The 13,748-nt window shown below is 23.5% G+C and overlaps 2 protein-coding genes across 2 annotated transcripts; both read right to left on the reverse strand.

The window, feature by feature from the left end:
• Nucleotides 1-639: 639 nt before the first annotated feature.
• On the reverse strand, nucleotides 640-4,376 carry LOC126899959 (uncharacterized). The gene is made up of 4 exons (XM_050675262.1): nucleotides 3,662-4,376; nucleotides 3,414-3,602; nucleotides 2,397-2,549; nucleotides 640-1,441 (listed from the first exon to the last, which is right to left on the reverse strand). Exons 1-4 carry the CDS (start codon nucleotides 3,719-3,721, stop codon nucleotides 1,238-1,240), a joined length of 606 nt encoding a protein of 201 aa, XP_050531219.1. The 5' UTR covers nucleotides 3,722-4,376; the 3' UTR covers nucleotides 640-1,237.
• A 373-nt stretch (nucleotides 4,377-4,749) lies between these two features.
• On the reverse strand, nucleotides 4,750-13,339 carry LOC126898060 (calcium-binding mitochondrial carrier protein SCaMC-1-like). Its single transcript, XM_050672009.1, has 5 exons — nucleotides 13,318-13,339; nucleotides 12,218-12,261; nucleotides 10,043-10,291; nucleotides 9,671-9,965; nucleotides 4,750-5,065 (listed from the first exon to the last, which is right to left on the reverse strand). Exons 1-5 carry the CDS (start codon nucleotides 13,337-13,339, stop codon nucleotides 4,866-4,868), a joined length of 810 nt encoding a protein of 269 aa, XP_050527966.1. The 3' UTR covers nucleotides 4,750-4,865.
• Between the last annotated feature and the right edge of the window lie 409 nt (nucleotides 13,340-13,748).

The following is a 13,748-nucleotide window of genomic DNA, read 5'->3' on the forward strand; positions in this document are numbered from 1 at the left end:
CTATTTCCCTTGCTTTCTCTCCCTTCCAACTAGTTTCTTGCACACAACAAATATTAACTATTCTCCTCTTTAATACTTTTACTAATTCTCTACTTCTACAATTTTATGTTCTAACATTTCACGTAACTAGTGTTAATTTATATTTATCTTTCTCCCTTATACACTGGGATAAAGAAGAACCAATAATAGGTTTCATACAAAACTAAAATTTGTTTTTATTATTATTATAATTTTTTGTTTAAAATTATATTATTACTTCAAATACAAGATTAATTGGTAATAACCTAAATAGTTTAGATATAATAATATGAATTAAGTCGTGATCAGAATATTATAAATTTCATCAAATTATAGTTATGTAATATTGACAAATAGGTATAAAAATATACTTATTTACAGAATTAATAAATATATATTGTTTTAACCAACTGTCAAACCTAATAACAATTGTAAGTTGTCAAAATCATCGTAGGCATCATTGAAGCTTTATATTTTATACAATGAACAAGACATAAGTCTTAGCCTCTTACCTTGAAGCCCAGAAGATATGTGTCCATTTAACTTTGGATTTTAAGTCATTTTAAAAAATGTATGTTGCATGTATGTAACATAAATACAATATTTTATAAGTCATATTATAATCTACGAAACGAAATGAGTGATAATACAAATGCAACACATCGTATTTTTACTATTAATATTTTAAATAAAAGATATATTAATAAGTAAAATAAAAAATTTTTACGCTTTTTCAGTCCTTCGCCGAAGTTAAAAAACTATAAATTAATATTTAGTATATATAATTTCATAAAAGATAATAAATTCAAATGGGATTCTTCGTAAAGTTAAAGAAATCGACAAACAATTATAATAAATTGCCAAATTTACATGTTAATGTAAAACAAAGTAATTAATTCAGTGGTCAACGATAGTTCCCTATTTAATCTAGAGTATTTTAATAGTATTCGAGGTTGTTAAATATAAAACAAAATCTCTTACATTATGACTAAAAACTGTTTATTAATACAATATAAATATATATATATATTCTAGCGAAAATAAACTATTTTCATCATGAGCTCTAGAAACTGATATCCCATTTTTTTTTTTTTATATATTAAACAAATTGTTTAACTAAATGCATATTTTATTAATAAATATGTAACTAATATATTATTGCATAAATTTGAATAATTAAAAATAATAGTAAAAAAACATTAGAATTAAAAATAAAAAATTACAAAATTTGTAGCGTACGATTACGTCTCCGAAACGACATAATTTCATTATGTCCTGATGTATTAAAAATGATATCTTCTTTCGCGTTATAAAACACAGCTCTCCACTTGTATGTATTTTCCCACCATTTTGTGTTCGAAGCATGAAAAACGCTTATAATAGAATCGATATTAAATGTCGCATTTCTTACTATATATTGACCCTAATTAAAAATAAGCTTTTATGGAATGTTAACAAATAGATATCTTATGATTTAATGATAATTTTAGTTAGTTTATTAAAAATTAAATTAAAAACTAGTGTTCTTAATTATAATTATACCTATATTACTTATAAATAATTATTTTCAATCTAGCCGTTCGATTTCACTTTAAATAATTATGCGGAGAAAATATTTTTTAGTTTCATTGATTATCAGTAATTAATAACTTTCTTAATTCTTCCCTTATACTTTATAAAGATATAAATTTAATTTTGTTTAATGGCAACTTATATATTAAACTAGCTTATGAAGTAGAAAATTATTGAATCTAAGTAAGAAAATATCGATAACACATTTTAACCCATTTTTTGGAAGTTTTAATCATTAGTCATTTTTCGACTATACTCTTAAATATTAAATGAGAATAACTTCCAAAGCACTGGTCCATAAGTTGTTAACGACCAGTCAGATTTAATTAGGTTAATTCTTATTTTATGAGCTAGTTAAATAACATGTATATTTTAATTTCTAAAAAAAATATTTAAATTATACATTTGAACATTAATTATCAAAACAGTTGGCATTATTTGAAAGTTAATACATTTACAAATTATTATATATTGCATCAATAAAACAATTTATTATTAAATAAAAATAATAAATTTTAGAAAATTTAAAAATAACACAATTTTCCCTTTTGTTTTTAGCTACAAAAATTTTAATGCTATTTTAGAGGAATTTTCAATTTTATTTATTTTTTTGTACTTTTTGATGATAATTTTTATGTGATTTAATTTTAAAAAATATGACTGAACGATAATCATTATTCTTATTCAATTTGTATAATGATAGATTAGTTTTTTTTGGAAAATTAATATTTCTATTGTAGTTATACTTTATTTTTTAACTTGTTGAGAATTCAGAACTATTTATTAAACGACAATAAAGAACTCACTTTGAGATCACATGTTATATCTTGGTTTTTATATCCAATCGATAAAAATATAAAAATTGCCATTTCATTGCCACAAATATTAAAAACATCAAAATTCCTGATATTTACGCAGTCAATAAACTGTTCTTTACATTTTGCGAAGTCTAAATTCACCTTCAAAAGAAAAAATCTATTATATTACTTCTGAGGAAGTAAATATTAATATGAACATTATTTCAGCTTATTAATATAAACGGTTCCGAATATTTATTGATTTATTACAAAATTTAATGGACAGAATTTAGTAGAGCATTTAATAGAGACAACTTTAAGCGTCAAATTGTTTTTACTAGTCATTTATTACAACTCCATCTGAGACTGTTAAATGGATCTAGAACACTACACAACTCAATTACTTTAATCAATCATTAACTTATTCACTTATATAGAAGGCCAATTATATCGTTGAATCAAAATTAGTACAAATTACTTGATTGACTCGTTTTTTGGGTCCCATCAAAACGTAATAACTATATTACCTATAAAAGCTACACAATACAAATTTCGGCATGTATTTTGTTGAGTTTAGTGTCATGAGCGAGGAAAATAAATCACCTCGTTGACTCTTGAGATATATTTATATATATATATTAAACAGGATTTATCCTATTTTTAAAAAAGTGCAATTTTGCTCCATTAAGAATCTATATTTATAGATCCTTAAAATAGTAAAAATATGATACATAAATACTATTAAGACCTATTAATAACTAATATTAATGATTTCATTTTCCATCAGCCAAAGCACAATCAATAATTTCAACGACCAGGGCGTATGTTCCAATATTTACATCCTATTAATACGATCAAATAATAATTAATGTGCATATTAATTTATCGACATTTTACGTAATAATGTCTGGAGAAAATATATTCTTTGGACCCTATTTCTCTGTTTGATAGAATACATATATAAACATTTATTTATAGTATAAATATTAGATAATTTTATTTGAATTATTAAATGACTATACTTACTCGATTAACAACTACACTTCTGTTCAAAATAAAATTAACATCAATTCTATGTTTTGAAATATACTGTTTAATTGTAGCTTCAATTGTTTTTCCATAAATATTATGTACATTAAAATCAAATGTTTTAAATCGAAGTTCAAATTGCCGTCGTGATAATATTTGAAACTGATTTTGTGGGATAATTTTATCCTAAATATTTAAATCACGTTTAAATAAAGAACTAAGTACCAACTTGTTTAGTAAATTACCATTGTTTCTGCGAAAAATACTAACATCAATCCAATGAAAAAAGTACTTGTTGCTTTCATGTTTATCTTATAATAATAATTTTTAAGATTGAAATATCAAATATTTACTACAATTATAATCTATCAAGGTAAAATATACATTGTACAATTTTTATTATTAAACAATTTAAAAATAAAAACAGGTGAATAAAAAAAGCTACTACAAAAATTTTAAATGACACAATTAGAATAATAATAAAAGTATACTATCTAAGTTCACTATCTACGAAATACAATAAAAATAGATTAATTCCTATAAATTGCAATACCAAAATTGTTTTAATTTCTGTCAATTGAATACTATGCAATGCTTCATTGTTATACACTTTTAATACATCTATCGACACAATGATTTTTTTTTTTTTTTAATAGATCTCGTCTTCCGAGTATTGTGTATCTTTTGATCGCAAAAATTAAACTATTCAACTTTTTACAATTAAAAAACCTAGTTAATAGAGTAATATAAGTTCAACTAGATAGAACCCAATCCCACAATTGTTGACTTCTACCCAAATTTAGAAAACTATGTATATTGTACAAATACATTATAATATTACAATACTATAATAATATAAAAACGATTAGGAAGAGAGAAAATACAATAAGCCTTCGTAGAATTAAATTATAAAATTATAACTAAAGGAGTTTTAAAATTAATTCAAATGACGACTTGTTTAATAATTGATATTAATTTAACCAAAGAAAGTAAAATTTTTGATATTATAAAACTAATGATGAATAATATCAAATAATATTCAATTTACTAAATACCTAATATATATATATTCATTCATCTCTATGTACAAAAATAGAGTTCATGTAAATGATTAAATTATCATTATTATTAATAAATTATTTATTTTCTCAAAAAGGAGCAAAACATAAAACAAATTTCTTCTACTTTGTTTTTGACTGACGCTAATTTCAATTTTAAACTCATAAAATTCTAATTCTGATTATTACTATTTTTATCATCGTTTATTTTTAATTAAAAAAATACCATAACAAAATTAAATTACAATTGTAAACTGATGTATTGTAATTTTACTTTGAAATATTAATTTTGAAGCCTACTAAAATCAACGACAAATATTAACAACAAACATTATTAAAATTAATTTTATCTATCCTAAATCCATTATGGATTGTCATACAATACATAAAATCAAATTGTATATTTTAAATATGTTTGATTGAATATATTAACACCAAGAATCGAACATAATTCTTCATAAACTACATAACTTATTGTCATCGTTGGTAGAATTTTTATGAGAGCAGGTGTGAATCCTCTATAAAGACCTGGTAAACCTGTTTTCTTGATATTTTTCATAACAACATGAATAAATTTTATCTTGGGCTCACCTGGAAAGTTTTGTCAAGTATTACTGTTTATAATTTAACATCATATGTTAGAAAATATACTATTCAAAAAATTGTTAGTTTCAATTTATTATAGAAAATTAATATTTTATCTTTATATTCTCTCAATAATATATTTATGACCTCAAGGTAATTTTTTAACTTTTAATAGTGACTTTACGCTACAACAAAAATTTAAATATTCGTAATTATCAACTTTCTATAGAGATTTCAGAAATTTAAAGCAATTATAAACTTAATATAGAGAACATGGTACAAAATTATTTCTTTAACACACCTTTCCAAAGTTTTATTTTAAATCAATTTTGTCACAAAATTTAATTAAATTTCAAAAATGTGGTCGATAAATAATGTAATAAAATCTAATTAAAAATATTATGAATAAATTATGTTAAAACATAAATAAACTTAACTCTCTTAGAATTTATTATAAATTAGTCATCAGTTTTCCATATAAAATTTAAACAATAAAACTGATAAAATATCCTTGACAAACATGTCTATGTGTGAAAAAACATAACATATTTTTTTAGATTAATTTCAAGAAGATCATGAATTCATAGTTTTATTGTTTTCAAAGTAAGCAACGGTTTTTTTTATAATATAATTTAAAACTAAAAATTGCTGACGGTTCTTTGAGCCACCCAGTTATTGACAAGACATTAAATTTAGATTACACCACTTCTTGTACTTTAGAAGCGTTTCTTACTTGTTTTTGTATATAAAATAATAAAAAGGAAGTTACTTTGTTAAAATGATGAACTAAAAGTATAAAGATTAAATTCACGCAATAACAATTTTAAAAAAAGATTCTTATTGGGTTGGGGTAGAGTGACTTTTCCTGGAACCAAATATAATAACAAATTTACCAAAAACGTTCTTAGTAAATTAGCACCTTGCAAAAAAATATGTTTGTAATGTACCTGGTTTATGTGTTCTGGTAAAAGTATTAATAATCTAATAGTGTTCAATATCTTTAAACATATTTTCTTTTAAAAACGGAAGTATCTAATAGAGTTTGTCAAAAATATAGAATTATATCAATCAACAAAATAATTTATGTTTATCAGCTTAATTTATAATAATCATATATCTTATAATTTATAGTATTAGGGTTATAATAAGGTTCAAGAAAATAATCGGTTTTTAAGCAAATAAGTCCTACGTTTATATAAACGTAAACTTAAATTGTCATAAATTTTTATGACAATTGAAGTAACAAAAAAAAGAGTATTTGCATCAAAAGGATTATCCTTAATAAAATTATATTATACTTCATTGACATTTTTATACTTGAAAATTTATTTTACTATAAAAAGGGATAAATTATAATATTTACTAACTAGTAGCAGAAAAATTTCTGTTACCAATTTGTATAAAAATCATGTGTTTATTTTATGCTTAATTTTTCAAGAATGCGATAAAAAAATAAAATATTTTTTTTTCAACCTTGCAAATTATGACTACAATATTGCAAGTTAAGTAAAATAAAAGTTTCATTCAGAAACATCGTCATAAAAACCACCATGGATTAAAAGCCAATACCGAATGACATACACTTTAACATATTTTTGTTAAATAAAGTAATAAAGACAAAATTGTATTTATAGTTTCTTAAGCACTTAGGAAGTTGTCAAGTAGGAATTTGTTTTGATATATTATCAAATAAAAATCTCTCAGAGTACAAGCTGAAGTATCAACATTTTAATTTATCAATCTATTATGAGATATTATGTATAAGTATTTCCACGATTAAACTATTAACTACTTTATTAAAAATGTTTAAATAACGTTTAATATTTCTTAAATATTATCGAAATATTAAGATTACTTTTATATTAAAAATTAAGGCAGCCAATTTACTTTTAGAGTAATGGTAACCAAAGAAACAAAGCGAACCAAATTTAATCCTGAAAAGTAAAATATCATAATTTACTATTTGAAATAGACGAAATTTTACATTTAATTTAAAACGGAAATAATATTTAGATAGCGTTAAAAAAAAATAAACAAATATAACAAAATAATTGTGTCCATATGTTTTATTTATAGTTAACTACACTACAAAATTAAAAAGTTCACTCTGATCGTTTAATAAACGGTAAACAGTACCTTTTAAAAGTGAATATTATATTTTGAAATCGGTCAATAAAGGGGAGGAGATCTGACATTCTGCGTATATCGTCTGCTCCGTATACGTTTTCCAATTACTTTTCAAGTGGCTCGTATTAAAGCTACTAATTCTCTTCCACGATAGGAAATTAAGTTCAAAGGGTAGATTATAAGTAAAATATGAAAATGAATGTTGTTTAAACAATCCTCTTTAATGTTATTTCTCAAAGATATTTTCGTAGTTGTTAATTATTATTTCCCAGTAAAATATTAGAACATTTTGTTAATTTAATAATTGCCCCACAGTATATTTAATCAACTGTAATAAACACAGCTTTGATTTCCAAGGCGGCAAAAANATATTTAATCAACTGTAATAAACACAGCTTTGATTTCCAAGGCGTCAAAAACTTCTCGGTCTTGTGTATCATGAATAACAAAATAAATTATTCTTATACGATATTAAAAAAGTATTTTTAACAAATTTAATATCAATCTTATCGTATAAAAAAACATTTAATAAAAAGTTTTGAATTTGAAATACAAAATTTTAGAAAAGCAAGAATGCATCACATTTTAATCCTGAAAAATAACCAAAAAGAAGAAAACTCAACCCATATCTTTATAATAGCAATATTTTATTTTAAATATATGTTGTAAATAGAAAAATAAAAAAATACGTTTGGTAAAACAAATATTTAAGTGAATACTTTTTTAACTTAGCTCCATTGGGAAATCGACAGCGCACAGTCCGATACTAAACGATTAAACTGTCATGTTTGAAAAACATTTCACTATGTAATTTTTTTTGTAATTTCAATTGAATATCTTTTTTAACAATGATAAAGTTTTGGTCAAATTAAATCCTTATCCTTTGGGAAATTGCAAATTATTGTTGATTTAGTGTAAGAAAGTTTGAAATAATTAATATTCTGTTTAGCTTTACAAAATTTTAAATGTTTAGTATATAACATAATATATATGAATTTAATATAACTAACTTACTATACACATTTAGTAACTTATAATGTACTCAAAATTAAAAAGCTTTTAGGTATATAATTTTTACCAACTATTTGATATTACATAAATTTAAAAAGTTATTATTAATATAAACCTGTTAATAGAATATATTTACTTAGACTTCCAAATTAGTAAAATAAATATAGAAATACTTTTTTGGTCATTGATTGAGTATACAAAAATTTGGAGACATTTTTAAGTTCGTGTTAAAGCTCGAAATTTTATGTGAATATTTTTATATACCAAAAAAATCCTGTCATGAAATATTTACAAAATTGCAGTGTTAATTTTTTTTTTAAACTCTGAAAAAATTAGTATTACTTTTTGAATATATGTTACGAATAGCGGTAGCGTGTTATTATAATGATGTTAAGTGTAAACTAATTTATAAATTATTTCACTGTCTTTTCAAGAATAATTAGTATTCGAAATTGACAGCTTTTTTCGTAGAGAGGTAAAAAGCTGATTGAGTTTATACAAATAGATTTTTTAAGTAATTAAGGATCCTACATACGTAGTCTACAAAAAAATGATCAAACCGTTCAATAGAAAACAAAATATGTTCGTATTGTGTTCTTTTATATTCGCATCTCTCACTACGGTGACTTTCTTTTTTTAAGTTAGTTAAAAAAAAAAAAATTATAGTTTTTATATGTGTCTTGAAAAAAAACGTTTATTACACATTTATCGTACAACCTCAACATCAAAATGATGAAAAGAATACCTCAAACCTAAATGTATAGAAAATTTACTTCTAAATCAAACATTTTGTTAAAAAAAAATACAATTTCAGGTTAACCTAAATTCGTAATAAAGTCGTAATTTTACCAGCAAACAAAGTTTACATGTAGGTTTTTACATGCCTACATGAAGATAGCAGACATCATTTTTAATAAATAATATTTTCATAATGTTATTATAACATATAATTGTACAAAAATGTCTTTTTTAAATTGCTGTCAGAGTATCAGATAAAATAATTATTTTTTTGTAATAACTTTTTTACAGACAATTTTTAATAACCCTTTTCGTACTTTTTTATTAACAATCGTAATTTTAAAATAAGTAATTACAACTAAAAAACTTCAGTTGTGTTAAAAGTTCTAAAACTTTTGTAGTAGACGTTAACATTGATTTATCGGTGTTAATTTTCACAGTTGATTTTCATTATAAAAAAACTACTTAAAATAATAAATGAAAATAGAATTTTACATTTTGAATTGCTGATTTAAAATCATATTATATATATATAACTCATACACACCGTTAAGCGATGCAATTGCCTACCCTACCTCTACCACAAAAAGAATTATTTTTGATTGAGGTTAGTTTAATTATAAGTGAATATTGAAAATTCACTTTGAAGCAATTAAGTAATATCTATATATAATAATGACAACTAAAATAAGTATTCTATTAACTTAAATAATAATCGTTATGATAAATATTTACTGCTAACTTGAAGTCTTGTGGTCAACATGGAAATGGGATAACATGTACAATGAGCAAAAGTGCTAGAACACATAGCAGACGCCATATTGAGTATCCACTGTGGTGTGTTAAAACCTATGAACTGTTGTTTTGCCATTTCATACACTGTTAGATCAATACCAGTGAAGATCAACATCCCTGTCGTATGAGGCACATACCCTTTGAAGAAGCCTGATAAACCCTCATTTTTCCACGTAAAATTTATAACTTCCTTTACACTTTTGTAATGGCCTACCATTAACCGAGTCTTGGTGATCTATTTAACGAAATAATTTGAAAGATTCATAAATTGTAACAAAGTTTTGTATGACAGTGATTATTATGTGTATATACCTCAACAGGATACAAAACACTTTGACTTGATGCCCCAGCTGTTGCGCCAGCTATGAAACGTACTCCATTACTCATATCTGAATCTGCCGACCCTAAAGTTTTTTTCATCCAATCATACATGCTAAATTTAATAGCAAATTCTGGTGAGGTCTTCAACAAATTTAAACCATTTCCCTTCCATAATGATCGACAACCACCTTCCTGATATAGATGTCTAAAAGCTGTACACACACCACCATTGTCAGTCGTCTTCGTAGAAAAGCCAAATAAAACAATTAAATAATTTACCTTTTTTCTAAGATTCTAAAAATAGTGTGTTTAATAATAACAATTAATGGTCGTTAGGATTCGCGCATAATTCAATTCCTTATTATTCACATATATACAGGAGAGTAAAATGGAATTTATTAGGAAATATTTAATTCTAATTTCATTATTGGCTCTTCATTTAAGCTTTTTTTTTAATTTTTTTAATTTTTTTTTTTTAAACTACCATAATTTTTTTAAAAATTAACAAAACAACTTTTTTTTTTATTGAAACCTTAAATATTTCTCTTTTAATCGATGTCATTTTTTTGAAAATCTAACGCTTGACCTGCTCACAGGGGGGGATTTAAAATAGCAACTTTTATCAAATACTCTTGATAGACAGCGACTGATGTTGATAGTTGTTCATATGTTGTGTACTAGAATCGAATGATCATGATGGTCAGGTTAATTGGATTTAAATAGAACTTGATTACATAGTTACATTTTTATTCAATTTTCAAGGGATCAATGGCCAGTGACTGTTTGTTTAAATTTATTCTATAAATTTTACAATAATGATGACATGACATGATCACAATTAATTAACATAAAAATATAAATCATAATAAATTATAAAACACATAACTAGTAGAAATTCAATCAAATTTTTATAGGAAACCATTTAAAGACTTATAGAGAGCACCACAATTTTTTACACATAATTTGCTGCATATTTGTGAAGGATAATTAGATTCTATAGTTTTCTCAATAATTTCTTCTACACCCAAAGAAAAACCTCAATCAATTTTGATAGAGAAATTTTATCAAGGGTTTATGATAATGTTTATTAATACGAACAAAATAACTATTCTTATAAATAATTATTGTTCAAGACAAGAAAAAAAATTATCATATTGATAAATATATCATAGATTCAATAGTAATGATATATTTATCAAATTGAACAATGAATTTATTATATAGATCGAGGTTTTTCTCTGAGTGTACACATTTTATATAGAAATATATATAGATAAATAAATTTATTAAAATTTGACAAAATCATGATTTTTATACAAAATTATTATAATTAAAATAACAAAATATTAAATTAAATAAAAATCTCTTAAATCAACCACTAAAATTTATATAAAAACGTTTTTGATAATTTCAATAATGATTTTCCTTTCTGTGTGTTGCATTACCAATTTGTAATTTTTCTTTCATATTGTAACTAGATAAAATGAACTGAATATAGAACATCATTTTATTTTTGATTTACGGTGTAACAATATACAATATACATTTTTGGTATTTTATTTTTTCATTTAAATAACTTAAAAGGGTTCAGATTAATATAATTGATTCATTAAAAGAAAAAAATAGTAAAAACTGTTAGGACAGGGACTATAAAACATATGCCACTAACCCCGTCATCTGTAAATCTTGGAATGGCTGAACTGTAAGATGAGGAACTTTAATTAAACACGGCTATAATTAAAATCAGAAGTGTGTCCTGAATGTGACAAAAGGGTATCTGAGAAAGGTAACAAATATAAAACTTAAAACTATAAATATAAAATAATAGATCAAATTGAAATAGAAAACTAGATGCAGTTATTACAACTGTATATTGAAAGAACATTAATATTATATACTATATAAAATAACTAATAGCAAAATAAATATGTATAAATAATTTATTTGTCCTTTTGGCACAATAATAAAACTTTCACTAGCACAACATATAAAAATAAAATCAACAATAATAACTCCAAATACTCTTATTCTTCTTAATAATAAATATAACAATGATAAATAAATATTCTCTGTCTCTTAGAATAAACCAAGTATCCCTTATATTATTAAACTAAATATATAATTCACAATAAATAAAAATACAATTTTTTGTAAAAATCACAATACCGCTATTTTGTGTGTGCACTGTCCAGCTGCATATATACCTAAAACTAATAAATAAATTATTATAACTAATAATAACCAAAAATATTACATTTTAGAGAATCTATCAAAAACTCAAATACTAAAAATAGTAACTTATTAAAAAGAATATATGCTCAAAAAAATCCTAATAAAAAAAATACAGAACATACAAAAACCTACGTTAAAATATAAACTACTGTATTTTACAACAGCTTTAACCTATTTTACAACGGAGAGGAGGAAGGAATAGAAATATGTATAGTTCAACTATGCGGCTCAGACTAAAGACAGGTACCAGTATTGCGCATAAAGCATGCACATAATTAATTTTAGTCTTAACAGAGACACAGGTCACAGGGGGTTTATGTCAATGAGGCAACTAATATCAAAAAAAGTTTATAGACATTATAATCACCAAATTTTGTTTTATTTAAAAATTATCATTGAAATTTAAGAAATTATTATAAACATAAAAAAAATAAAAGTAAAGAAAAAAACACTAATCAAATAAAAGCTATATAATATAAGTGTCCCTTGATTAAAATATATTACAATTTGGTGCTAACAATGTGATTTTAGTATTAAATGTGGAGACAATTATTATTATGGTTCAGATCTTATACGATATTACATAATTTTCGTGGATCTAGTAACTATTTTATCTTTTAATTAAAATAAAATAAATTACAACGTAAGCTGTTTTGATGTATATCGGTGTAAGTATAAACATTTAAGTTTAGTATTCAATACTTTAGCGACTTAAAAATAATTTATATAACAAAAAAAAATTCATAAGCAATGTTGAAATTATACAGACCTCATGTTACTATTTTTCACCAAAATCGATATACAGAGTGTTCAGTAAGTCAGGAAACGGGTTTCTATTGTTCTCATTGTTTGTAACAATGAGAACAATAGAAACCCGTTTCCTGACTTACTGAACACCCTGTATATGACGACAAAGGAGATTAAATATAACAACAATCGAATTGTTTATCGGATCGAACTAAATTATTAATTAACTTGAAATTAAATTCCACCGATATTTGATAGGTGTGACTCCTCGCCTAGGTGATGACAACCCTTTCTACCATAGCTAGTCATTATGCAAGCGGCAAACCATGTTGTTGTTGCAGGCCTACAAAAAACCCGCTTGCATTTTGTTAAGTATGTTTTATTTGTGCCTACTTAACTATATTTTTCATATAAAAACATAATATATGCTTCTATACTAGTATGTATATATTATATACATATTAGTTAATAAACTTATAGGAAAATGTGTTAAATAATTAACTCTCTAATTATAAATTTATAACCATATTTTTATTTTATAAGGATTTTCATTATTTAAAACTTTTAATATTGTAACCACAAAATTGAAATTTGAAAGCTTTTAATAATTGACTAATGGTTATCTTCAAAACTTGATTCTGTAATAATTTATTAATATATTCTTTGAAAATATTTTTGTTTAGATTACAAATATTTAATAAAAAAAAAATAACGTAAT

Source organism: Daktulosphaira vitifoliae, unplaced genomic scaffold (genome assembly GCF_025091365.1).
Source record: "Daktulosphaira vitifoliae isolate Bord-2020 unplaced genomic scaffold, ASM2509136v1 Scaffold_2, whole genome shotgun sequence".
NCBI lineage: Eukaryota > Metazoa > Arthropoda > Insecta > Hemiptera > Phylloxeridae > Daktulosphaira > Daktulosphaira vitifoliae.